This window comes from Jaculus jaculus, chromosome 9, assembly GCF_020740685.1.
Source record: "Jaculus jaculus isolate mJacJac1 chromosome 9, mJacJac1.mat.Y.cur, whole genome shotgun sequence".
In the NCBI taxonomy this organism is placed as follows: Eukaryota; Metazoa; Chordata; class Mammalia; order Rodentia; family Dipodidae; genus Jaculus; species Jaculus jaculus.
This window is the reverse complement of record NC_059110.1, coordinates 137,758,296-137,776,849: the sequence shown is the minus strand read 5'-3', so window position 1 is coordinate 137,776,849 and position 18,554 is coordinate 137,758,296. Positions and strand designations below refer to the sequence as shown.

The 18,554-nt window shown below is 60.6% G+C and overlaps 1 protein-coding gene across 3 annotated transcripts; it reads left to right on the top strand.

Annotated features, from left to right (window-relative positions):
• Positions 1-538: 538 nt before the first annotated feature.
• Positions 539-17,852, top strand: Fasn (fatty acid synthase). Of its 3 annotated transcripts, none has more exons than XM_045159174.1 (43): positions 539-690; positions 1,833-1,968; positions 2,536-2,688; positions 3,879-4,052; positions 4,225-4,425; positions 4,611-4,733; positions 4,863-4,978; positions 5,072-5,206; positions 5,687-6,149; positions 6,259-6,446; positions 6,716-6,905; positions 7,480-7,574; positions 7,830-7,964; positions 8,038-8,241; positions 8,322-8,437; positions 8,624-8,796; positions 8,870-9,061; positions 9,137-9,217; positions 9,307-9,483; positions 9,605-9,784; positions 9,865-10,046; positions 10,538-10,690; positions 10,972-11,358; positions 11,443-11,607; positions 11,684-11,802; positions 11,890-12,044; positions 12,150-12,353; positions 12,510-12,660; positions 12,739-12,917; positions 12,998-13,117; positions 13,209-13,331; positions 13,416-13,639; positions 13,711-13,912; positions 14,041-14,192; positions 14,303-14,394; positions 14,541-14,692; positions 14,781-15,026; positions 15,269-15,457; positions 15,652-15,882; positions 15,966-16,186; positions 16,321-16,419; positions 16,572-16,823; positions 16,923-17,852. In XM_045159174.1, exons 2-43 carry the CDS (start codon positions 1,842-1,844, stop codon positions 17,058-17,060), a joined length of 7,359 nt encoding a protein of 2,452 aa, XP_045015109.1. In that variant the 5' UTR covers positions 539-690; positions 1,833-1,841; the 3' UTR covers positions 17,061-17,852. The 3 variants fall into 3 exon arrangements, with proteins under 3 accessions (XP_045015109.1, XP_045015107.1, XP_045015108.1); XM_045159172.1 differs by having other exon boundaries at positions 9,865-10,068; positions 10,416-10,690; XM_045159173.1 differs by lacking the exon at positions 539-690 and adding an exon at positions 1,240-1,381 and having other exon boundaries at positions 9,865-10,068; positions 10,416-10,690.
• Positions 17,853-18,554: the final 702 nt, after the last annotated feature.

The window sequence follows — 18,554 nt, the reverse complement described above, 5'->3', positions numbered from 1 at the left end:
ATTCTGCTGTGAAATCCAAAGAACCCTGCCTGCTTGCTGGGCCAGGATCCCAGGGAAGGGTGACAGGTCTGTGCATTCCTTACACAGATGTGGAATAATATTTTCCTGTCAGAAAAAGATGCACCTTTAATTTTAAAGACTCAGAAAATACAGAAAAGCTCAGAAGATCTTGTAAAGGCTGAGTGTGGTTCAGTGACAGGTGCTTGCCCATCATGCTTGGATCCTGGGTTCCACCTTCAGGAGCAGCAACAAACAGATCACCCGTACCATTGCCAAGTGGACACTGGACTGCAGGCCATGCCTGGCCTCATGTGTCAGGGCTACTAGGAACCCATGGGTACTCTACTAAGGCAACAGGCAGGGGGCACATCTCAGAGGGTGTTTGACGGGGAAGTGGGGACTGTCTAGGAAATGGAGCCCTTCCTTTCCCTCCTTAGAAAATGACGATAGAAGCCTTGCAGGGTCCGGGCTGGGGGCGGCGCGCCGGGTCCCGGGGCGCAGCCCCGACGCTCATTGGCCTGGGCGGCGCAGCCAAGCTGTCAGCCCATGTGGCGTGGCCGCGCGGGGATGGCCGCGGTTTAAATAGCGCCGGCGCGGCCTAGAGGGAGCCAGAGAGACGGCAGCGGCGCCCCCCGAGCTCCTCCGCCGCGCTCCGCCCTCGCCGCCCGTCTGCACCGGAGCCCCATCCAGGTACGCGGCCGCGCTCCGGGAGCTCCGGGCGGCGGGCGGGCGGGCGGCCGCCTCGGCTGGCGGGAGGGCGGGCGCCGACCGCGGGTGACGCTCCCACAAAGGCGCCGCAGCGCCCCTCCGACGGCCGGTCGCGGGCGGGCGGCGGGCCGCCGTCACGTGGGCGCCGCGCCAACTGGGTGCGGGAGGCCGGGTGCGGCTGGCCCGCGCCCGCAGGCACATGGCGGCGGCCGGGCCGGGGCCGGGGCCTTGGCTCGCGCTGGGGACCGCGGCGGCACGCCGGCGCCAGCCACAAGGCCGGGGATGCGGGCCCGGGTGCGCCGGGGCGCGGGGGCCCTCGGCGGAAGTCCCTGGGCCAGTCGGGCTACGTCCGTCGCCCGCGGGGTGACGCGGGAGCCTCCACCCCGGAGCCACGGCCGCGAGGCCCGGGCTTTCCCGGGCAGGTGCCCTAGCGACCTGCGCGCCCAGCAGACCCCGTTGGCTGCCTCGGCCTTCCTACGGGGAGGTAGAGTGGGGCTTCATCTGCCTGCAGCCTGGGTGGGAGTGGTGCTCCTTGTCGGGCCCAGCTCGGGGAGCTTTCCCACAGCTCCGCCAGGCTTGAGAACCGACCGTGCCCAGGCCTGTGCCCCCTAGGTCCTTCCCAGCCCTGGCCCTGGCCTCTCCTTCGGGAAGCGCTGGCTTCCCGGGGCTTGAGGTGAGCATGGTTTCCAGTGCCCCGACCCAGCTCCTTGAAACCCCGCCTCTTCTTTTTGCAAGTTCCTGATTCCTGAGCCAGTGGGCCTGGGATGGAGCACCCAGCAGGCAGCTGGAACTTGGACTCTGGTTCCCTGCCGGCTGGTGGGGGGCGGCTTGGGCTAGGAGCTGTGGGGTCTCCGCAGATCGGTATTCTGAACCAAAGGATGGATCAGGGCCCCAGAAGTGCCTGGCCCATGCTAAACACCCAGCCCACCCAGTGAGTGGGAGCGGGTCCTGCATCCTGGTGGTCCCTTCTCACCCCCTCGGGGCTTTCCGAGCCGTGCTGTCAGTCAGCGGAGTGAGTCCTTTGCCAACTGGCATTGGGACACTACTCAATGGCAGCATGTGGGCACTGAGGCTGTGGCTGGGAATGACCACGTGGGACCCACTATGCTGCTCTCTACCTGCAGAGAAGAGCCATGGAGGAGGTGGTGATTGCCGGCATGGCCGGGAAGCTACCGGAGTCAGAGAACCTGCAGGAGTTTTGGGACAACCTCATAGGTGGTGTGGACATGATCACAGATGATGACCGACGGTGGAAGGCTGGTGAGTGGCCTCAGGGAGACCTGCGCGGGATAGGGCAGCAGAAGAGGTTCCAGAGGCTTCCAGGAAGCCAGCTAGGCCCAGAAAGGACAGGGGACTTGTTTGTTCTACACGGAGGACATCAGCTGGGCAAGGGGACTGGGCCCTTCTGGTTGTGCCACCCCCAGCATATGCTGTGAGCTGGCAGAGAGATCTCCAAGATGTTGGTAGACTCTCACACCCGGTGGGTTCTTGCACAGAACTGCAGAGTGGCTCTACCTGACGGACTGGTGTGAGTCAGCTTGGTGGGGCTGACCTGGCCTCCAGCTAGGCCGAGGGTCTCTCAGCTTGCTCAGAGCAAAGGGTGCTTGGTCCCCAGCTTCACCCTCAGTGGGGATTTTCTATGCCTCCCGCCCCACCCCCCCAAGTGCTTTGTGGCCCTCATACTTGTGGTGCTAAAGTCATTAACCCTATGTCAGGGACCACCATTCACCCCCCTCTGGGAGCCTTCCCTAAGTAGCACGGGCTTCTGGGCATCAGGGTACCCCACAGATGCCTCTGACATAAAAAATTGCCTATCCTGTCCCACAGGAATCTATGGACTACCCAGGCGGTCTGGCAAGTTGAAGGACCTGTCCAAGTTCGATGCCACCTTCTTTGGGGTCCACCCAAAGCAGGCACACACAATGGACCCCCAGCTCCGCCTGCTGTTGGAAGTTGCCTATGAGGCTATTGTGGACGGAGGTGGGTCACGGGGGTTGTTACTGCTTCTCTGGAAGATGCAGTGACAGGGGTAGTTGTGCACAACCCCGGGTTCCACCCCCGGCCCTGCAGAAGCAGAAGGAAAATCCAGAGGTCATGAGATCTTTTGGGCTCTGAAGTACTACGGTGTAGACCTGTCTTCTCCCTGGCTGTCCTCAGCCTTGATCTGGGGCCAATGGCTCAGAAGGTGGGGGCCCTAGGCAGGTCACAGTTTCACAACTGCACACCAGCAGTGTCCTAGGCACACCCTGTCACCCTAGTTTCCTCCTTAATGCTTAGTTGGTCTTGGGAGGAAGGCAGGGTTGACAGAGCGGGTGGCCCTGTGGGGCTCAGCCTCCTGTTTGATGACAGTCCTGTCCCACTGGCTTGCAGATGTCTTGTGGAGGCTGTCTCTTCTTCGTGGGTCACATGCTTAGGGCTTGGACCTGCCTTTTCCTTGGAGTAGAAGGCCCCTCAGTGGGCAGCCAACACTGGGGTGGTGAGGGTGAGCTTTGCAATGGTGGATGCTAGCTCACTGTGCGGTTGTCATCCAGTACAGGGCTGTAGCCTGATGCGAAGGTGGAGGCCCTCGCCTTTCTGGCTGCCCTGTTGAAGGCCTAGGCCACAGTTCCCTGGGGCTTTCCCACTGTGCTTCTGTTTTCCCAGCTTGGACACTTGGTCTTTGTCTCCTTATCTAGGCTTGTCCCACAGCAGGCTGCCCTTGGCACTGTGGTGCTTATTGGCCAGCGGGCTCTGTAGAGACCCACAGTGACACCAGGGGCCAGGGGAGTTGCCTAGGAACAGTACTGTCCTCTGTCCTTCCTATGGCCTCCTATGGCTGCTCCATTCCCTCTGACGGCTCATGTCCTCTGACCTGATTCTGGTTTTGTTTTCTTTGAGGTAGGGTCTCACTCTGGCTTAGGCTGACCTGGAATTAACAATGGAGTATCAGGGTGGCCTCCAACTCATGGTGATCCCCTTATCTCTGCCTCCCAAGTTCTGGTATTAAAGGCATTTAGCACCACACCCAGTTTCTGATTCTTAATGCATCTACCTGGGTGACCCTGGCAAGAGGCCTTGCCCACTTGCCTCAAGAACCTCCTGAGTTGGCTGCAATGGTATCGCTCTGGCCTAAGGCTGAGGCCGAGGACGGAGTCCTCCCCAGACCTAGGCCTGACTGCTTCCCCTGACAGGCATCAACCCAGCCTCACTGCGAGGAACAAACACTGGTGTCTGGGTGGGTGTGAGTGGCTCCGAAGCAGCAGAGGCCCTGAGTCGAGACCCCGAGACACTCTTGGGCTACAGCATGGTGGGCTGCCAGCGTGCAATGATGGCCAACCGGCTCTCCTTCTTCTTCGACTTTAAAGGTGAACTTCCTCCCAGCTCCGCAGGGATAGTGGGTGTTGTGGGCCCAGCCTGCATGTGTGTGTCCACCTGGGTGACACTTCACCATCTCTGGGAAGGGACAGTGGGGTCCTCAGGGTCAGAGCAGGCCGATGCCTACCCTGGAATACCCACACGTGCCTCATACTCCTGCAGGGCCCAGCATTGCCCTAGACTCAGCCTGCTCCTCCAGCCTGCTAGCACTACAGAACGCCTTCCAGGCCATCCGCAGCGGGGAGTGCCCTGCTGCCATTGTGGGTGGCATCAACGTGCTGCTGAAGCCCAACACCTCTGTGCAATTCATGAAGCTGGGCATGCTTAGCCCTGAAGGTGCCTGCAAGGCCTTCGATGTGTCAGGTGAGGGCAGCAGGATGGCCTGAGCGGAGACTCTACCTCACACCTTGCAGGGTCCCAGTAGCCCCAGATTCCATCCCCAGAGTGACGTCTTAAGCTACCGCTGAGCAGGTCACGCGCTCCCCCCACCACGGTCCCAGAGCGCCTGGGCTGGGCTGCGCACTGGCTGAGGTGCTGCTCTGCCCTAGGGAACGGGTACTGCCGTGCTGAAGCAGTGGTGGCCGTCCTGCTGACCAAGAAGTCCATGGCCCAGCGGATCTATGCCACTATATTGAATGCTGGTACCAACACGGACGGCTTCAAAGAGCAAGGTGACCAGAGGGCAGGAGGGGGTGGAGAAGCAAGTTGGGCAACAGGTTATAAAGGGAGCAAGGTGGGTATGGGGCTAAGGAGAAAGGGAGGCGAAGTGTGCCACAGCCTGACTCCGTTCTTCCTCCCAGGCGTGACCTTTCCCTCTGGAGAGGCCCAGGAAGAACTCATCCGCTCCCTGTACCAGCCAGCTGGGCTGTGTCCTGAATCCCTTGAGTACATTGAAGCCCATGGCACAGGCACCAAGGTGAAGCCATATCTGGTGCACACGCTGTGACTTCTGTCTATCTCCACTTTTAAAGGGGCTCCTGGCTACAGCCTTGACTCTTGCTCCCCACAGGTGGGCGACCCCCAGGAAGTCAACGGTATTGTACGAGCCCTGTGCACCTCCCGCCATGACCCTTTGTTGATTGGATCCACCAAGTCCAACATGGGACACTCTGAACCTGCCTCTGGGCTCTCAGCCCTGGTGAAGGTAAGCAGGCTAGACTCATGGACTCAAGGATCCTGTTCCCTGGGCACACATGCACTGTCATCACCCCCTGCCCACCTTGGGCCACTGCTGCTTTGGCTGTATCTGCCCATGAAGGTGAGAGCTCCTGCCCACCTTTTAGCTGTACAGCGTCTGGGATGCCAAGGAAGCATGGCCTGTGTTCATGGCACATTCCCTGTGGTTGATGTTCTGCTGATCTGTTGTGTGATGCTGAAGCCATAGGAAATAGCTTGTCTTGGTAGAGGCTGGTGACAGGCTTGAGGAAGTGGGTAAGCCAGCAGGTCCAGAAAAATAAATACATGCTTCAGGGCTGCAGTGGAGGCGTAGAGCCAGCTTCTGCTTTGAGAGTGCGAGGGTACTATACCGGGGCACAGTTGGCTTAGCTTAGGACATATTGGCCCCAGGAAGGTGGCCGCACCCTTCTAGGGTCAGATGCTAACTAACCATGTGCTCTGGCCGTAGGTGCTGCTGTCTTTGGAGCATGGGGTTTGGGCCCCCAACTTGCACTTTCACGACCCCAACCCCGAGATCCCAGGACTGCAGAATGGACAGCTGAAGGTGGTGGACCAGCCCCTGCCAGTCCGCGGTGGTAACGTGGCCATCAACTCCTTTGGCTTTGGAGGTTCCAATGTGCACGTCATCCTTCAGCCCAACACACAGCAGCCTTCTGCACCTGCCCCCCACCACGCCCTGCCCCGACTGCTGCAGGCTTGTGGGCGCACCGAGGAGGCTGTGCAGAGCCTGCTGGAGCACGGCCGGCAGCACAGCCGGAACTTGACCTTCGTGGGCATGCTCAACAACATCTCAGCCACCTCCACCTCGACCATGCCCTTTAGGGGCTACACGGTGCTGGGTGTTGAAGGCAGTGTCCAGGAGGTGCAGCAGGTGTCTGCCAGCAAGCGCCCGCTCTGGTTCATCTGCTCAGGTGAGCCAGTCCTGTGTCTGCAGGTGGGCCTTTGGTGGGTGGTCCCTTTGCCTAAGGTTCCAGCTGGCAGTTGGCTGTGGATGCGACCCTGATGTGCTCTCTGTGACAGGGATGGGTACACAGTGGTGCAGGATGGGGTTGAGCCTCATGCGCCTGGGCAGCTTCCGCGAGTCCATTTTGCGCTCTGACGACGCTGTGAAGCCACTGGGCCTGAAGGTTTCGGACTTGCTGCTGAGCACCGATGAGAACACCTTTGATGACATCGTGCATGCCTTTGTGAGCCTCACAGCTATCCAGGTAAGCCACCTGCCTGGTCGCAGGGCCCACGTGTCAGCGCAGTCTTTCTCAAGACAAGCAGCTATGATCACGGAACCACACGGTTCTACCCCTGTGCAGTGCACAGTCACCAACGTGCCCTTCACCAGCAGAGTCCCCCAAAGAGGCCTAAGGTGCTGGAGGTGGAGGGCTTGGTGGGGCTAGAGGCTGCTCATGCCTGGCTGCCTGCTCCTTTTGGCAGCTTGGCAGTGCCGGGGACTGTATGGCATACTGTGTCCTCCTCCCTGCAGATTGCGCTCATAGACTTGCTGACCTCTGTGGGCCTGAAACCTGACGGCATCATCGGCCACTCCCTAGGGGAAGTGGCCTGTGGCTATGCAGATGGCTGTCTGTCCCAGAGGGAGGCTGTGCTTGCAGCTTACTGGAGAGGCCAGTGCATCAAGGAGGCCAACCTGCCACCTGGCACCATGGCGGCTGTTGGTAGGTATCTGCCGGGATCGCCCACCGCAGTCCTCACATACATGCCAGTGTCTCCCTGGGAGTGGCCTTCTTTCGTGGCACCTCCAAAAGTAGGGAGTGGATTCTTGGTGGGGAAGGTGAGGCTGGGCTTCAGGCGGAAGGAGCACGCTGCTCAGGCAGGAGGGCCTAAGTTTGTGGAGCCCACCGGCATGTGTTCAACTGGTGTGAGGTGAGACCACCCCATGTGCAAGCCTGGTGGGCTGCCAGTAGTAGACGTACTTGATCCTGGACATCCGTAGCCCAGCCGCCTATCTCCACCACCCTTGCGGTCAAGGAGTAGGCCTCAGCTGTCATTTCTGAGGTGAGACCTGGCTCATTGCCTGCAACGCCTGTGTAATGACACCCCCGCAAGACATCAGACGCATCAGGGGGCGAAAGTGCCTGGGGAAGAACAGCTCCAGAGCTGTCATTATGCCATCGACTGTCATTAAGCCCACGCCCCTGGCCCCAGTGGTGTCCATGGCACCATCTTCCCGGTCAGGAAGGATAGGTGGCTGAGGATTGGACCCCCACCCTTGACCCACTCTGCTTACAGGCTTGTCCTGGGAGGAGTGTAAGCAGCGCTGCCCCCCCGGCGTTGTGCCCGCCTGCCACAATTCCGAAGACACGGTGACCATCTCCGGACCTCAGGTGTGCCCTGCAGCTGCGGCAGGACTGTTGTCTTCTGCACGTTACCTTGGCTCTGCCCGTGAGGCAAGGCCTTACTCTGTGCCCACCTGGCACTGAAGGGCCTGACTAGTGAGCTACCCTTGCCCCCAGGCCCTGGGGTGAGCTCTGCGTCCTATCTACTCTGAGACCTGAGCTGGGCAGACTGTAGGGCAATGCCTGACCTGGGGGGTCAGCTACGTACAGGCCCCCTCTGACCACCAGTCCCTATGCCCACAGGCCACAGTGAGTGAGTTCGTGGAGCAGCTGAAGCAGGAGGGAGTGTTTGCCAAAGAGGTGCGGACAGGCGGTCTAGCCTTCCACTCCTACTTCATGGAGGGCATCGCCCCCACACTGCTGAAGGCTCTCAAGAAGGTAGGCACCTACCTGACACATGCAGGGACCCAGGCTGAATCCGTTCTGCTGTTGACCCGGCTCCTGTGCGCAGGTGATCGTGGAGCCGCGGCCACGCTCTTCCCGTTGGCTCAGCACCTCCATCCCTGAGGCACAGTGGCACAGCAGCCTGGCCCGCACGTCCTCGGCGGAGTACAATGTGAACAACCTGGTGAGCCCTGTGCTCTTCCAGGAAGCTCTGTGGCACATCCCTGAGCATGCCGTGGTGCTAGAGATCGCACCCCATGCACTGCTGCAGGTGAGCCCCTTGCCAGCCCAGTGGCAGGAGCGGGTTGGTGTGGAGGAGGCCAGAAGCCAGCCCCTGTCTGTCCCGCGCAGGCCGTCTTGAGGCGGGGTGTGAAGCCCAGCTGCACCATCATCCCCCTGATGAAGAAGGACCAGAAGGACAACCTGGAGTTCTTCCTCAACCACCTGGGCAAGGTGCATCTCACAGGGTGAGTCCCTGCCCGACCCTCTCCTGCGGGAGCACGCCACCCGTCAGAGGCTGGTGCCAAATGTGCGCGGGGCTCTTGGTGCTTGGAAGTCTTAGGGTCTTAGAAAGATGGGAATGGAATGGAAGCAACTGCTATCCAGGGCCCACAGGCCCATGTGTGCCATTCACTTCCCTCTTTCCACGCAAGTATTGATGTCAACCCTGATGCCTTGTTCCCGCCTGTGGAGCTCCCGGCTCCCCGAGGGACCCCCCTCATCTCCCCTCACATCAAGTGGGACCACAGCCAGACCTGGGATGTTCCAGCTGCCGGAGACTTCCCCAACGGCTCCAACTCCTCCTCTGCCACAGTGTACAACATAGGTGAGCCAGGTCCCGTGGGAGGGGCTCCCTTCCCCGGGCCTGTGGGCCAGTGCTAAGGCCTATTTCCCTACAGACGCCAGTCCCGAGTCTGCTGATCACTATCTGGTGGACCATTACATCGATGGGCGGGTGATCTTCCCCGCCACTGGATACCTGTGCCTGGTGTGGAAGACACTAGCCCGCAGCTTGGGCCTGTCCCCGGAGCAGATGCCCGTGGTGTTTGAGGATGTGACACTGCATCAGGCCACCATACTGCCCAAGACAGGTGAGTGTATTCCCAGTGCTCTAAGGGGGCAGCTGGTCCTAAGGCCGCCTCTGCTCTGACCCTCCTGCTCCACAGGGACAGTGCCCCTGGAAGTGCGGCTGCTGGAGGCCTCCCGTGCCTTCGAGGTTTCTGAGAATGGCAACCTGATAGTGAGTGGTGAGTGAGACCTGGTTGGGCCAGCAGGGCTGGGGGATGACACCAGCCGCCCAGCCTGCTCGGTGCTCAGCTACTGCCCCTGTCCACAGGGAAGGTGTACCAGTGGGAGGAGCCCGATGCAAAGGTTCTGACATCAGAAGACCCGTGCTCCATCGACCCTGCGCCTGTCTCCCACCTGACCCGGGAAGACGTGTACAAGGAGCTGCGGCTGCGTGGCTACAGTTACGGTCCTCACTTCCAGGGCATCCTGGAGGCCAGCCTCGAAGGTGTGAATATACCTCACGATCAGTGAGCATGGCTGCCAGAGGCCTTCATCGCCTCTGAGCCGGCAGAGGACCCGGGACAGGCAGGATCCTGAGAGCTGACCGGCCCCTCTGCTCCCTGCAGGTGAATGCGGCAAGCTGCTGTGGAAGGACAACTGGGTGACCTTTCTGGATGCAATGCTACAGGTGTCCGTTCTCAGCAGCAGCCAGCGTACTCTGCGTCTACCCACCCGGGTCACTTCTATCTATATTGACCCAGTGGCCCACCTGCAGAAGGTCTACAAGCTACAGGGGGAGACTCAAGGTAGTACTGGCGCTCGGCCTTGTGCGTGCACCTGCGCCCTCAGTCAGGTGCAGTCCACGCTCACCAGTGTGTCTCCATAGTGGTTGACGTGACAACAAACCTCGCTCTGGGCTGCACGGTGGCTGGTGGTGTCCGGATCTCACAACTCCACGTGACCGCAGTCCCACGGCGGCAGCAGGAACACCTGGTGCCCACCCTGGAGAAGTTCTCTTTCACCCCCTACATGGAGACGGGTTGCCTGTCTGAGGATGCCACCCTGCAGGAGGAGCTGCAGCTGTGCCAGGGTGAGGTCCCAGCCAGCCAGCCAGTGCCCTCGTTGTGGTTTTGCAACGCTCCTGGTGGACCCCAACTTGCCCACCCCTTGCCTTGGCTCCCACTCTGTACCGTCAGTCCTGGTGCCTGAAACACATCGGTCCAGGCCCTTGCTGGCGCTCCTTGCTCTGATGGGTGGGAAGTGGTGCGCATGGACCTACCCTTGGGCTCACACCTTGGCTGCGCCTAGCAGCCTCCATTGCGTCCTTTCATCCAGTTCCTGGTTCTCTGGCTGTTGGCTTCTCCTGTGGCCATGCTCCAGTGTGGGCCCTAGGAGGTGGCTCAGAGCGTTGTAGAACATAGTCTGACTCCTTCCCAGGGTTGGCAAAGGCTCTTGAGACCAAGACCCCCCAGCAGGGTCTGAAGGTGACGGTACCTGGGCTAGAGGAGCCCCGGCAGCAAGGGCTGCCTCAGCTGCTGACAGCCGCCCGCCAGCTGCAGCTCAATGGAAACCTGCAGCTCGAGCTGGGCCGGACACGGGCCCTGTTAGCCGAGGACCCCCTGGTCTGCGGCCTCCTCAACTCCCAGGCCCTCAAGGCCTGTGTGGACACAGCCCTAGAGAACCTACCCAGCCTCAAGATGAAGGTGGGGGAGGTAGGTGATGGCGAGGCAGCCAGGCCTTGTGGGGGGAGGGGATCTGGGGCTGCTTTATTGTGCTTTGGTGTGTTTCACCTTGAAACGAATCCTGGGAAAAGGTAGCCTCTCCAGAAGGGATGCTGGCCAAGGGGCCCTGGTGAGGGGAGGGCAAAGCTCCTGGAAGGCCCCCAGCTGGCATTGCTCCCGAGTTGACTAGCACCTACCAGAGGTGCTCACCTAGTCTCCAGGTTGTAGCCCCTGACTGGAAGTGGCAGATCCCATACGCTTTCCTCCCCTAGGTGCTGGCTGCTGAGGGTCACCTGTATTCCCGCATCCCTGCTCTGCTCAACACCCAGCCCATGCTGCAGCTCGACTACACGGCCACCGACCGCAGCCCCCAGGTCCTGGAGGGCGTCCAGGCCAAACTGCAGCAGCACCATGTCACCCAGGGCCAGTGGGACCCTGTCGACCCTGCCCCTGGCAACCTGGGCGTGTTTGACCTCCTGGTGTGTAACTGTGCAGTGGCAGCCCTGGGTGATGCAGCCCTGGCCCTGGGCAACATGGCAGCTGCCCTCAAAGAGGGAGGCTTCCTGCTGTTGCACACAGTGCTCAAAGGGCACACCCTTGGAGAGACCTTGGCCTGCCTCCCCTCAGAGCTGCAGCCCGGACCCAGCCTCCTGAGCCAGGTACTGCCACTGGGCACTCGGGTCTGGGTGAGGCCCACGGGTTGAAGCGGAGTTGCCAGGGCACTGAGTACCCCATACACACAGGAAGAGTGGGAGAGCCTGTTCTCGAGAGCGGCACTGCACCTGGTGGGCCTGAAGAAGTCATTCTACGGCTCTGCGCTCTTTCTGTGTCGTCGGGCCGTCCCACAGGACAGCCCCATCTTCTTCCCTGTGGAGGACACCAGCTTCCAGTGGGTGGACTCTCTGAAGGTGAGGCCGTGGGCTGGCTGGCCACCCTGCCCTGGCTTGAGACCCTTGTAGAAACTAACTGTCCTTTGTCCTGCAGAACGTTCTGGCTTCGTCATCTTCCCGGCCTGTGTGGCTGACAGCCACAGACTGCCCCACTTCTGGTGTGGTGGGCTTGGTGACCTGTCTCCGCAGAGAGCCTGGTGGGCAGCGGATTCGGTAGGAGACCTTCCCCGGTGGAGCCCGCTGAGCTGTGTCTCCGGTGCCTCCTTCCCTCACTTTCCTCCCCACCCACTGCCTCCATAGATGCATCCTGCTGTCCAACCTCAGCAGTGGCTCTCCCATCCCCAAGATGGACCCTGGCTCTGCAGAGCTGCAGAAGGTGCTGCAGGGGGATCTCGTGATGAACGTGTACCGGGACGGGGCCTGGGGGGCCTTCCGCCATTTCCCGCTGGAGCAGGGTGAGCCCCATCACCGCCTTACACCTGCTAGGCCTAGGAGGAGGGGGCAGTGCAGTAACGCTAGCCGGATAGGCCCCGTGACAGCCCTGTTTCTGTTGCCCCCAGACAAGCCCGAGGAGCAGACAGCACATGCCTTCGTAAGTGTCCTCACCCGAGGGGACCTTGCCTCCATCCGTTGGGTCTGCTCTCCCCTGAGACACGCACAGCCCAGCAGCCCTGAAATGCAGCTCTGCTCTGTCTACTATGCTTCACTCAACTTCCGAGACATCATGCTTGCCACGGGCAAGCTGTCCCCTGATGCCATCCCAGGTGCCAGCCAGGAAAGGAGGTCTAGGGGTGACTGAGTGGCTGGGGGTAGGAGGGGTTTCCTAGGTCCACAGCCCTGCCGTGTACGCCTGACACCAGGCCCTGGGGCCAGAAGGGTAGGGGAGTGCCAACACATTCCTCACTTCCATCTGCTTGCAGGGAAACGGGCAGACCAGGATTGTATGCTGGGCATGGAGTTCTCAGGCCGAGACAGCAGAGGCCAGCGTGTGATGGGTTTGGTGCCTGCGGAAGGCCTAGCCACCTCGGTTATGGTGACATCAGACTTCCTCTGGGACGTGCCTTCCAACTGGTGAGTAGGCCGGCTTTGGTCCAGGGCCACACCACCTTGTCTGGAGGGCAGGAAGAGCTGATCTGTGCTGTGTCCTAGGACCCTGGAGGAGGCAGCCTCTGTACCTGTTGTCTACACCACTGCCTACTATGCCCTACTAGTGCGCGGGCGTATGCGGCGTGGGGAATCTGTGCTCATCCACTCAGGCTCAGGTGGCGTGGGTCAGGCTGCCATCACCATCGCCCTCAGCCTGGGCTGCCGTGTCTTCACCACCGTGGGTAAGGCCCCCTTCTGTCTCTCCTGAGACCCCAGGGTCCTGGCCCATAGCCCAGGCTTACCAGAGCCCCTCTTTTGACAGGCTCGGCTGAGAAGCGGGCATATCTCCAGGCCAGGTTCCCCCAACTAGATGACACCAGCTTTGCAAACTCACGGGACACATCGTTCGAGCAGCATGTGCTGCGGCACACGGGTGGCAAGGGTAACTGCCCATGGTTGGTCGAGGTACCAGGGTCTGGCCTGGGGCCGTGGATGAGCAGGGCATGACCAGGAGGACCTTTTCTCCCCCTTAGGTGTCAACCTGGTCCTCAACTCTCTGGCGGAAGAGAAGCTCCAAGCCAGCGTGAGGTGCCTAGCACAGCACGGCCGCTTCCTGGAGATAGGCAAATTTGATCTTTCCAATAACCACCCACTGGGTGAGCCCAGCAGTCCTGGAATGGGGGGTGGGCTGGGGGTGGGGTCTAGCTGTGGCTCTCATTGAGCATGCCCCTCGCACACAGGCATGGGCATCTTTCTGAAGAACGTCACCTTCCACGGCATCCTACTGGATGCTCTCTTTAAGCATGGCGACGCTGACTGGCAGGAGGTGTCGGCATTGCTGAAAGCTGGCATCCGTGAGGGCGTCGTGCAGCCCCTCAAGTGCACTGTGTTCCCCAAGGCCCAGGTGGAGGACGCCTTCCGCTACATGGCCCAGGGGAAGCACATTGGCAAAGTCCTTGTGCAGGTAAGGGCGCACCCCAGGAACCCTGGCTTTGGCTCTTGGCTGGCTTCTGAGCCACAGTTACTCGCCTGCAGGTGTGTGAGGAGGAGCCAGAGGCTGTGGTGTCTGGGGTTCAGCCTACCCTGATGTCCGCCATCTCCAAGACCTTCTGCCCTGCTCACAAAAGCTACATCATCACTGGTGGCCTGGGTGGTTTTGGCCTTGAGCTGGCCCAGTGGCTCATGTTGCGGGGGGCCCGGAAGCTCGTGTTGACCTCCCGCTCTGGAATCCGCACAGGTGAGCAGGCCAGGCCCCCCGTGGGCTTCCAGGTAGAGACAGTGGGCCTCCCTTCTGAAGGTGTGTGAGGAAGGACTGGAGGCCACTCCCCGCCCCCTCTCCCAGCACCACTGCCCTGTGTCCCACAGGCTACCAGGCCAAGCAGGTCCGAGAGTGGAGGCGCCAGGGTGTGCACGTGCTGGTTTCCACCAGCAATGTCAGCTCTCTGGAGGGAGCCCGCGCCCTCATTGCCGAGGCCACACAGCTTGGGCCTGTGGGAGGAGTCTTCAACCTGGCCATGGTAAGGAAGCCTCTGTGGCCCCAGGGACCTCAAAACCCTAAGGTTCAGGATGGTTGCTGGGTCGGGGTGGGCCTCTAGAGCTGCAGCAGTGCTACAGTGCCTTTCCTCAGGTCTTGAGAGACGCCATGATGGAGAACCAGACCCCAGAGTCCTTCCAGGATGTCAACAAGCCCAAATACCGTGGCACCCTGAACCTGGACAGGTGGGTGGCCCTTTGTCGGGTCTCTGAGTGCCCCACCTGTACTGGCCTCAACTGGACACAGGATCTGGGAGGCGAGGCTGTGCCACTGTGGGAGGCTGGGGCTGTGGGCATGGGCAGCTGCCAAGGAGTGACTCAACCACCCATAGGGTGACCCGCGAAGCCTGCCCTGAGCTGGACTATTTTGTGGCCTTCTCCTCTGTGAGCTGTGGGCGCGGTAACGCCGGTCAGACCAACTACGGCTTCGCCAACTCCACCATGGAGCGCATATGCGAGCAGCGCCGGCACGATGGCCTCCCAGGTGGGTCCTTGCCCAGCCCCCTCCCGCCCATAGCCGCACGTTCTCTCTGCTCCCCAGAGCCCCCGCCTACCAGCTTCCTCGCCCATAGGCCTCGCCGTGCAGTGGGGAGCCATCGGTGATGTGGGCATCATCCTGGAGGCAATGGGCACCAATGACACAGTCATCGGCGGCACGCTGCCACAACGCATTGCTTCCTGCTTGGAGGTGCTGGACCTCTTCCTGAACCAGCCCCATGCCGTCCTGAGCAGCTTTGTGCTGGCCGAGAAGAAGGCAGTGGCCCACCATGATGGGGAAGGCCAGCGGGACCTAGTGAAAGCCGTGGCACACATTCTGGGTGAGCACTGGCGTCGGAACCTTCTTCCAAGCAGGGGCCATCTCCAGCCCTGACTTCCTCCCTGAGGAGGAGTCAGGACTATGTCTGAGCACTTGGGCTGCTGAGACCCAGTGATGAGTTTGAGAGATACACAGACCTGCCCCTGCCCAGCGCTGCCAGCCTCCATCTGTGAACCGAGTGGGTACTCACCGGGTTGTCCCTGCACTTGCCCCCAAGTCATGGCCAGTGACCTTCCTTGGCAGGCATCCGTGACCTGACAGGTGTCAACCTGGACAGCTCCTTGGCAGACCTGGGCCTGGACTCGCTCATGGGTGTGGAGGTGCGCCAGACCCTGGAGCGGGAGCACGACCTAGTGCTGCCCATGCGCGAGGTGCGGCAGCTCACACTGCGGAAGCTGCAGGAGCTGTCCTCCAGAACCAGCCCGGCTGGTGGTACGTACTCGGCAGCGGACTGGGTGAGGGTCCTGGAGGGTCCCGGCAAGTGCCCAGCATGAGACAGCACCGCTGCCCCCTTGCTGAGAGTGGCCGGGGCCTGTTGCTGCAGGGCCAGGTGGTTTGTGCGTGTGTCCAGCCTACGTGCCGGAGCCACTGCACCCAGGCCAACTGGCATCTTCCTGTCCTCACAGAGCCGACGGCCCCCAGCTCCAAGGGGAACCACCTAGCCCCGAAGGAGGCCCTGCTGAACCTGAGCACCCTGTTGGTGAACCCTGAGGGCCCCACCCTGACAAAGCTCAATACGGTGCAGAGCTCTGAGCGCCCTCTGTTCTTGGTGCACCCCATTGAGGGCTCCACCACTGTGTTCCTCAGCCTGGCTTCCAAGCTCAGTGTGCCCACCTATGGCTTGCAGTGCACCCGAGGTAACTGCCCGCATAGCTGAAGGCGTGCCCGCTGCCTCAGGCTTGACCCCTGGCCTCCCGGCTGAGCTCTGTTGTCTTGACAGCGGCACCGCTGGACAGCATCCCAAGCCTGGCCGCCTATTACATCGACTGCATCAAGCAAGTGCAGCCCGAGGGTCCCTACCGCCTGGCCGGCTACTCCTATGGGGCCTGTGTGGCCTTTGAGATGTGCTCCCAGTTGCAGGCCCAGCAGGGCCTTGCCCCCGCCCACAACAGCCTCTTCCTGTTTGACGGCTCTCACACCTATGTGGTGGCCTACACCCAGGTAAGAGCAGGGCCCTGCCACACCTGAATGTTCCAGTGTTCCCTGACTTTGACTTGGGAAGAAAGAGCCTGTCCCGGGGAGTGTCCCGCCCACCTCAGCACTCACCGAGGCAGTGTCTTCTCTCCCATCCTCAGAGCTATCGAGCAAAGATGACCCCAGGATGTGAGGCCGAGGCCGAGGCCGAAGCCATCTGCTACTTCATCAAGCAGTTCATTGATGCAGAGCACAAGAAGGTAGCCAGGACACACCCGGGGTGGGCCCGAGGGCTGGGAGCTGAGTAATAACACAGGCTGGGGAATGAGGGGCCCAGCTCAGGACCACGCCTCCCCAGTGGGAGGCAGAGGTGCGCTCTAGGCCCCACCCTGCTCAGAGCCTCTCTCCACAGGTGCTGCAGGACCTCCTGCAGCTCAAGACCCTGGAGGAACGTGTGGCTGTTGCCGTTGATCTCATCTCCAAGAGCCACCACAGCCTGGACCGCCGTGAGCTGAGCTTTGCAGCCCAGTCCTTCTACCACAAGCTGCGAGCGGCTGACCAGTATAAGCCCAAGGCCAAGTACCATGGCAACGTGACACTGCTTCGTGCCAAGACAGGTGGCACCTATGGTGATGACCTGGGTGCTGATTACAACCTCTCCCAGGTGAGTAGGAAAGGGCTGAAAGGTTGGCAGAGGTGGGCTGGGTTGTCAGCCGTCATGGGGCCAAGCAGTTGTAAGCCATCTTACCACTGTTATTTACAGGTGTGCGATGGGAAGGTGTCTGTGCACATCATTGAGGGTGATCACCGCACCCTGTTGGAGGGCAGTGGCCTAGAATCCATCATTAGTATCATTCACAGCTCCCTAGCTGAGCATCGAGTGAGTATGCGGGAGGGCTAGACCCTGCCCCCTGCATATCCACCCTCCATACCCACCACCACAGAGCTCCAGTCCCCACGACACCCTGAGTGCAGGAGTTGCGGAGGGTCCTGCTGGTGGGACCCCTGACTCCCCACCATGGCCCAGACCACCACCTCCACTGGTAGCTGCTAGAAATGGGACCATCACATGTGTCCGTGCCACCCACCAGGGTCCCCAGAGCCATGACTTGGAGACACCCTGGTCTGTGAAGAGTCAATGGGGCCAGCAGGAGCTGAGCTGAGCCTTTCCTACCGTGTGGGGTCTGCCACATGGTTTGGTTTTCTCTGTTGAAATTCTCATATTTATTGCATTGCTGGGAAAGATCCCCTGGCTCATTCCACACTGAAGGTGGCCGAAGCCACAAGGGACAGACTTCTGGGGAGCACCGCATCGTTCTGTGTCAGCACACAGCGCACAGGCTGCTGGCTGGAGCCCCTTGGCCAGCCCCTTTTCTGCCTGCTGCAGGGCAGGGTAGGGCACGGAAAGGGCTGGCCCCCAAGGAACAAGGACCCCAGCAGACACTGTAGCCTTCCATTCTGTCCCAGCACTCCCGGCTGCACCCATGATGCAGGGACAATCTGACCCTGCGGACCGCACCGGCCATCATTTGTATTTGTTTTCAAAAAAAAAAAAAAACCTGATTGCTGCTGGGTTGGGGCGTTTACTGCGGCTGTCTAAAGAACCTTGTCTGGACTGTTTGCTTTTACACCAACTTGGTAAAAATATGCTCTGGATGCTGTTCTTCCCCGATTAAACTGCACGTGAGCACTGGCCTTGGCTTGGGCTTCTTTCTTCCTACCTGACCATCTTCCTGACCTAGGCAGCAACATGGACAGGGTGTGTCAGGTGTTGGCTTTGCTCCTGAGAGCATCAGCTGGCCAGGGGAGGGGGTAGAGAACAGCCCTTGACTTGCACTCAACGGTTCATGGAACCTCTCACCGCACCTGAGCTACCATGAGAAGCAAGGCCCTGAGGAAGGGAAACCTAAGAAGGACACAGGGGCTTTGACACCTGCCCAAGCACGACCTTGGGTAATGGAGTGGAGGTTGAAAGTTCAGAGGCCCCCAAAGGACACAGGCCCTGAGAGGCAAGGGCAGCCAGCCTGGATGCATGAGCTTGTGAGGCCATGCTGCACCCTGCCACTCACTTGGTGTGGAAGGAGATGGCCAGGACTGCAGGGGGTCCACAGGGTCCCTGAGCTGAGAGGTCTGGTGAAGACAGCAGCTCCCCCAGAACCTTCTCTAGACGTGGCAGGTGGCAGGACTCCGCTCATGCTCCAGCCAGCCTGGAGAAGCTCAGGAATCCTGTCCCTGTCGGGGAGTGATGAGGCTAAGGCTCCCTGCATCTGGTTGGCTCCAGTACCACCGAATATCACAAATGCTAAAAGATCAGTTTCAAGGAATCTTGCTCTGTCCTGTAACAAATCTTAAGATTGAGACAAAACCCTTCACTCTGGGACTGGTGAGAGGAGCA

What these genes read in the sequence shown, in the direction of transcription:
- Fasn (XM_045159172.1), top strand. Translation starts at nt 1,842, where the DNA reads ATGGAGGAGGTGGTGATTGCCGGCATGGCCGGGAAGCTACCGGAGTCA. An exon ending in GGCAAGGTGCATCTCACAGG is followed by an intron (nt 8,438 to 8,623) that starts GTGAGTCCCTGC and finishes TTTCCACGCAAG; the next exon opens with TATTGATGTCAACCCTGATG. An exon ending in TGCCACAGTGTACAACATAG is followed by an intron (nt 8,797 to 8,869) that starts GTGAGCCAGGTC and finishes ATTTCCCTACAG; the next exon opens with ACGCCAGTCCCGAGTCTGCT.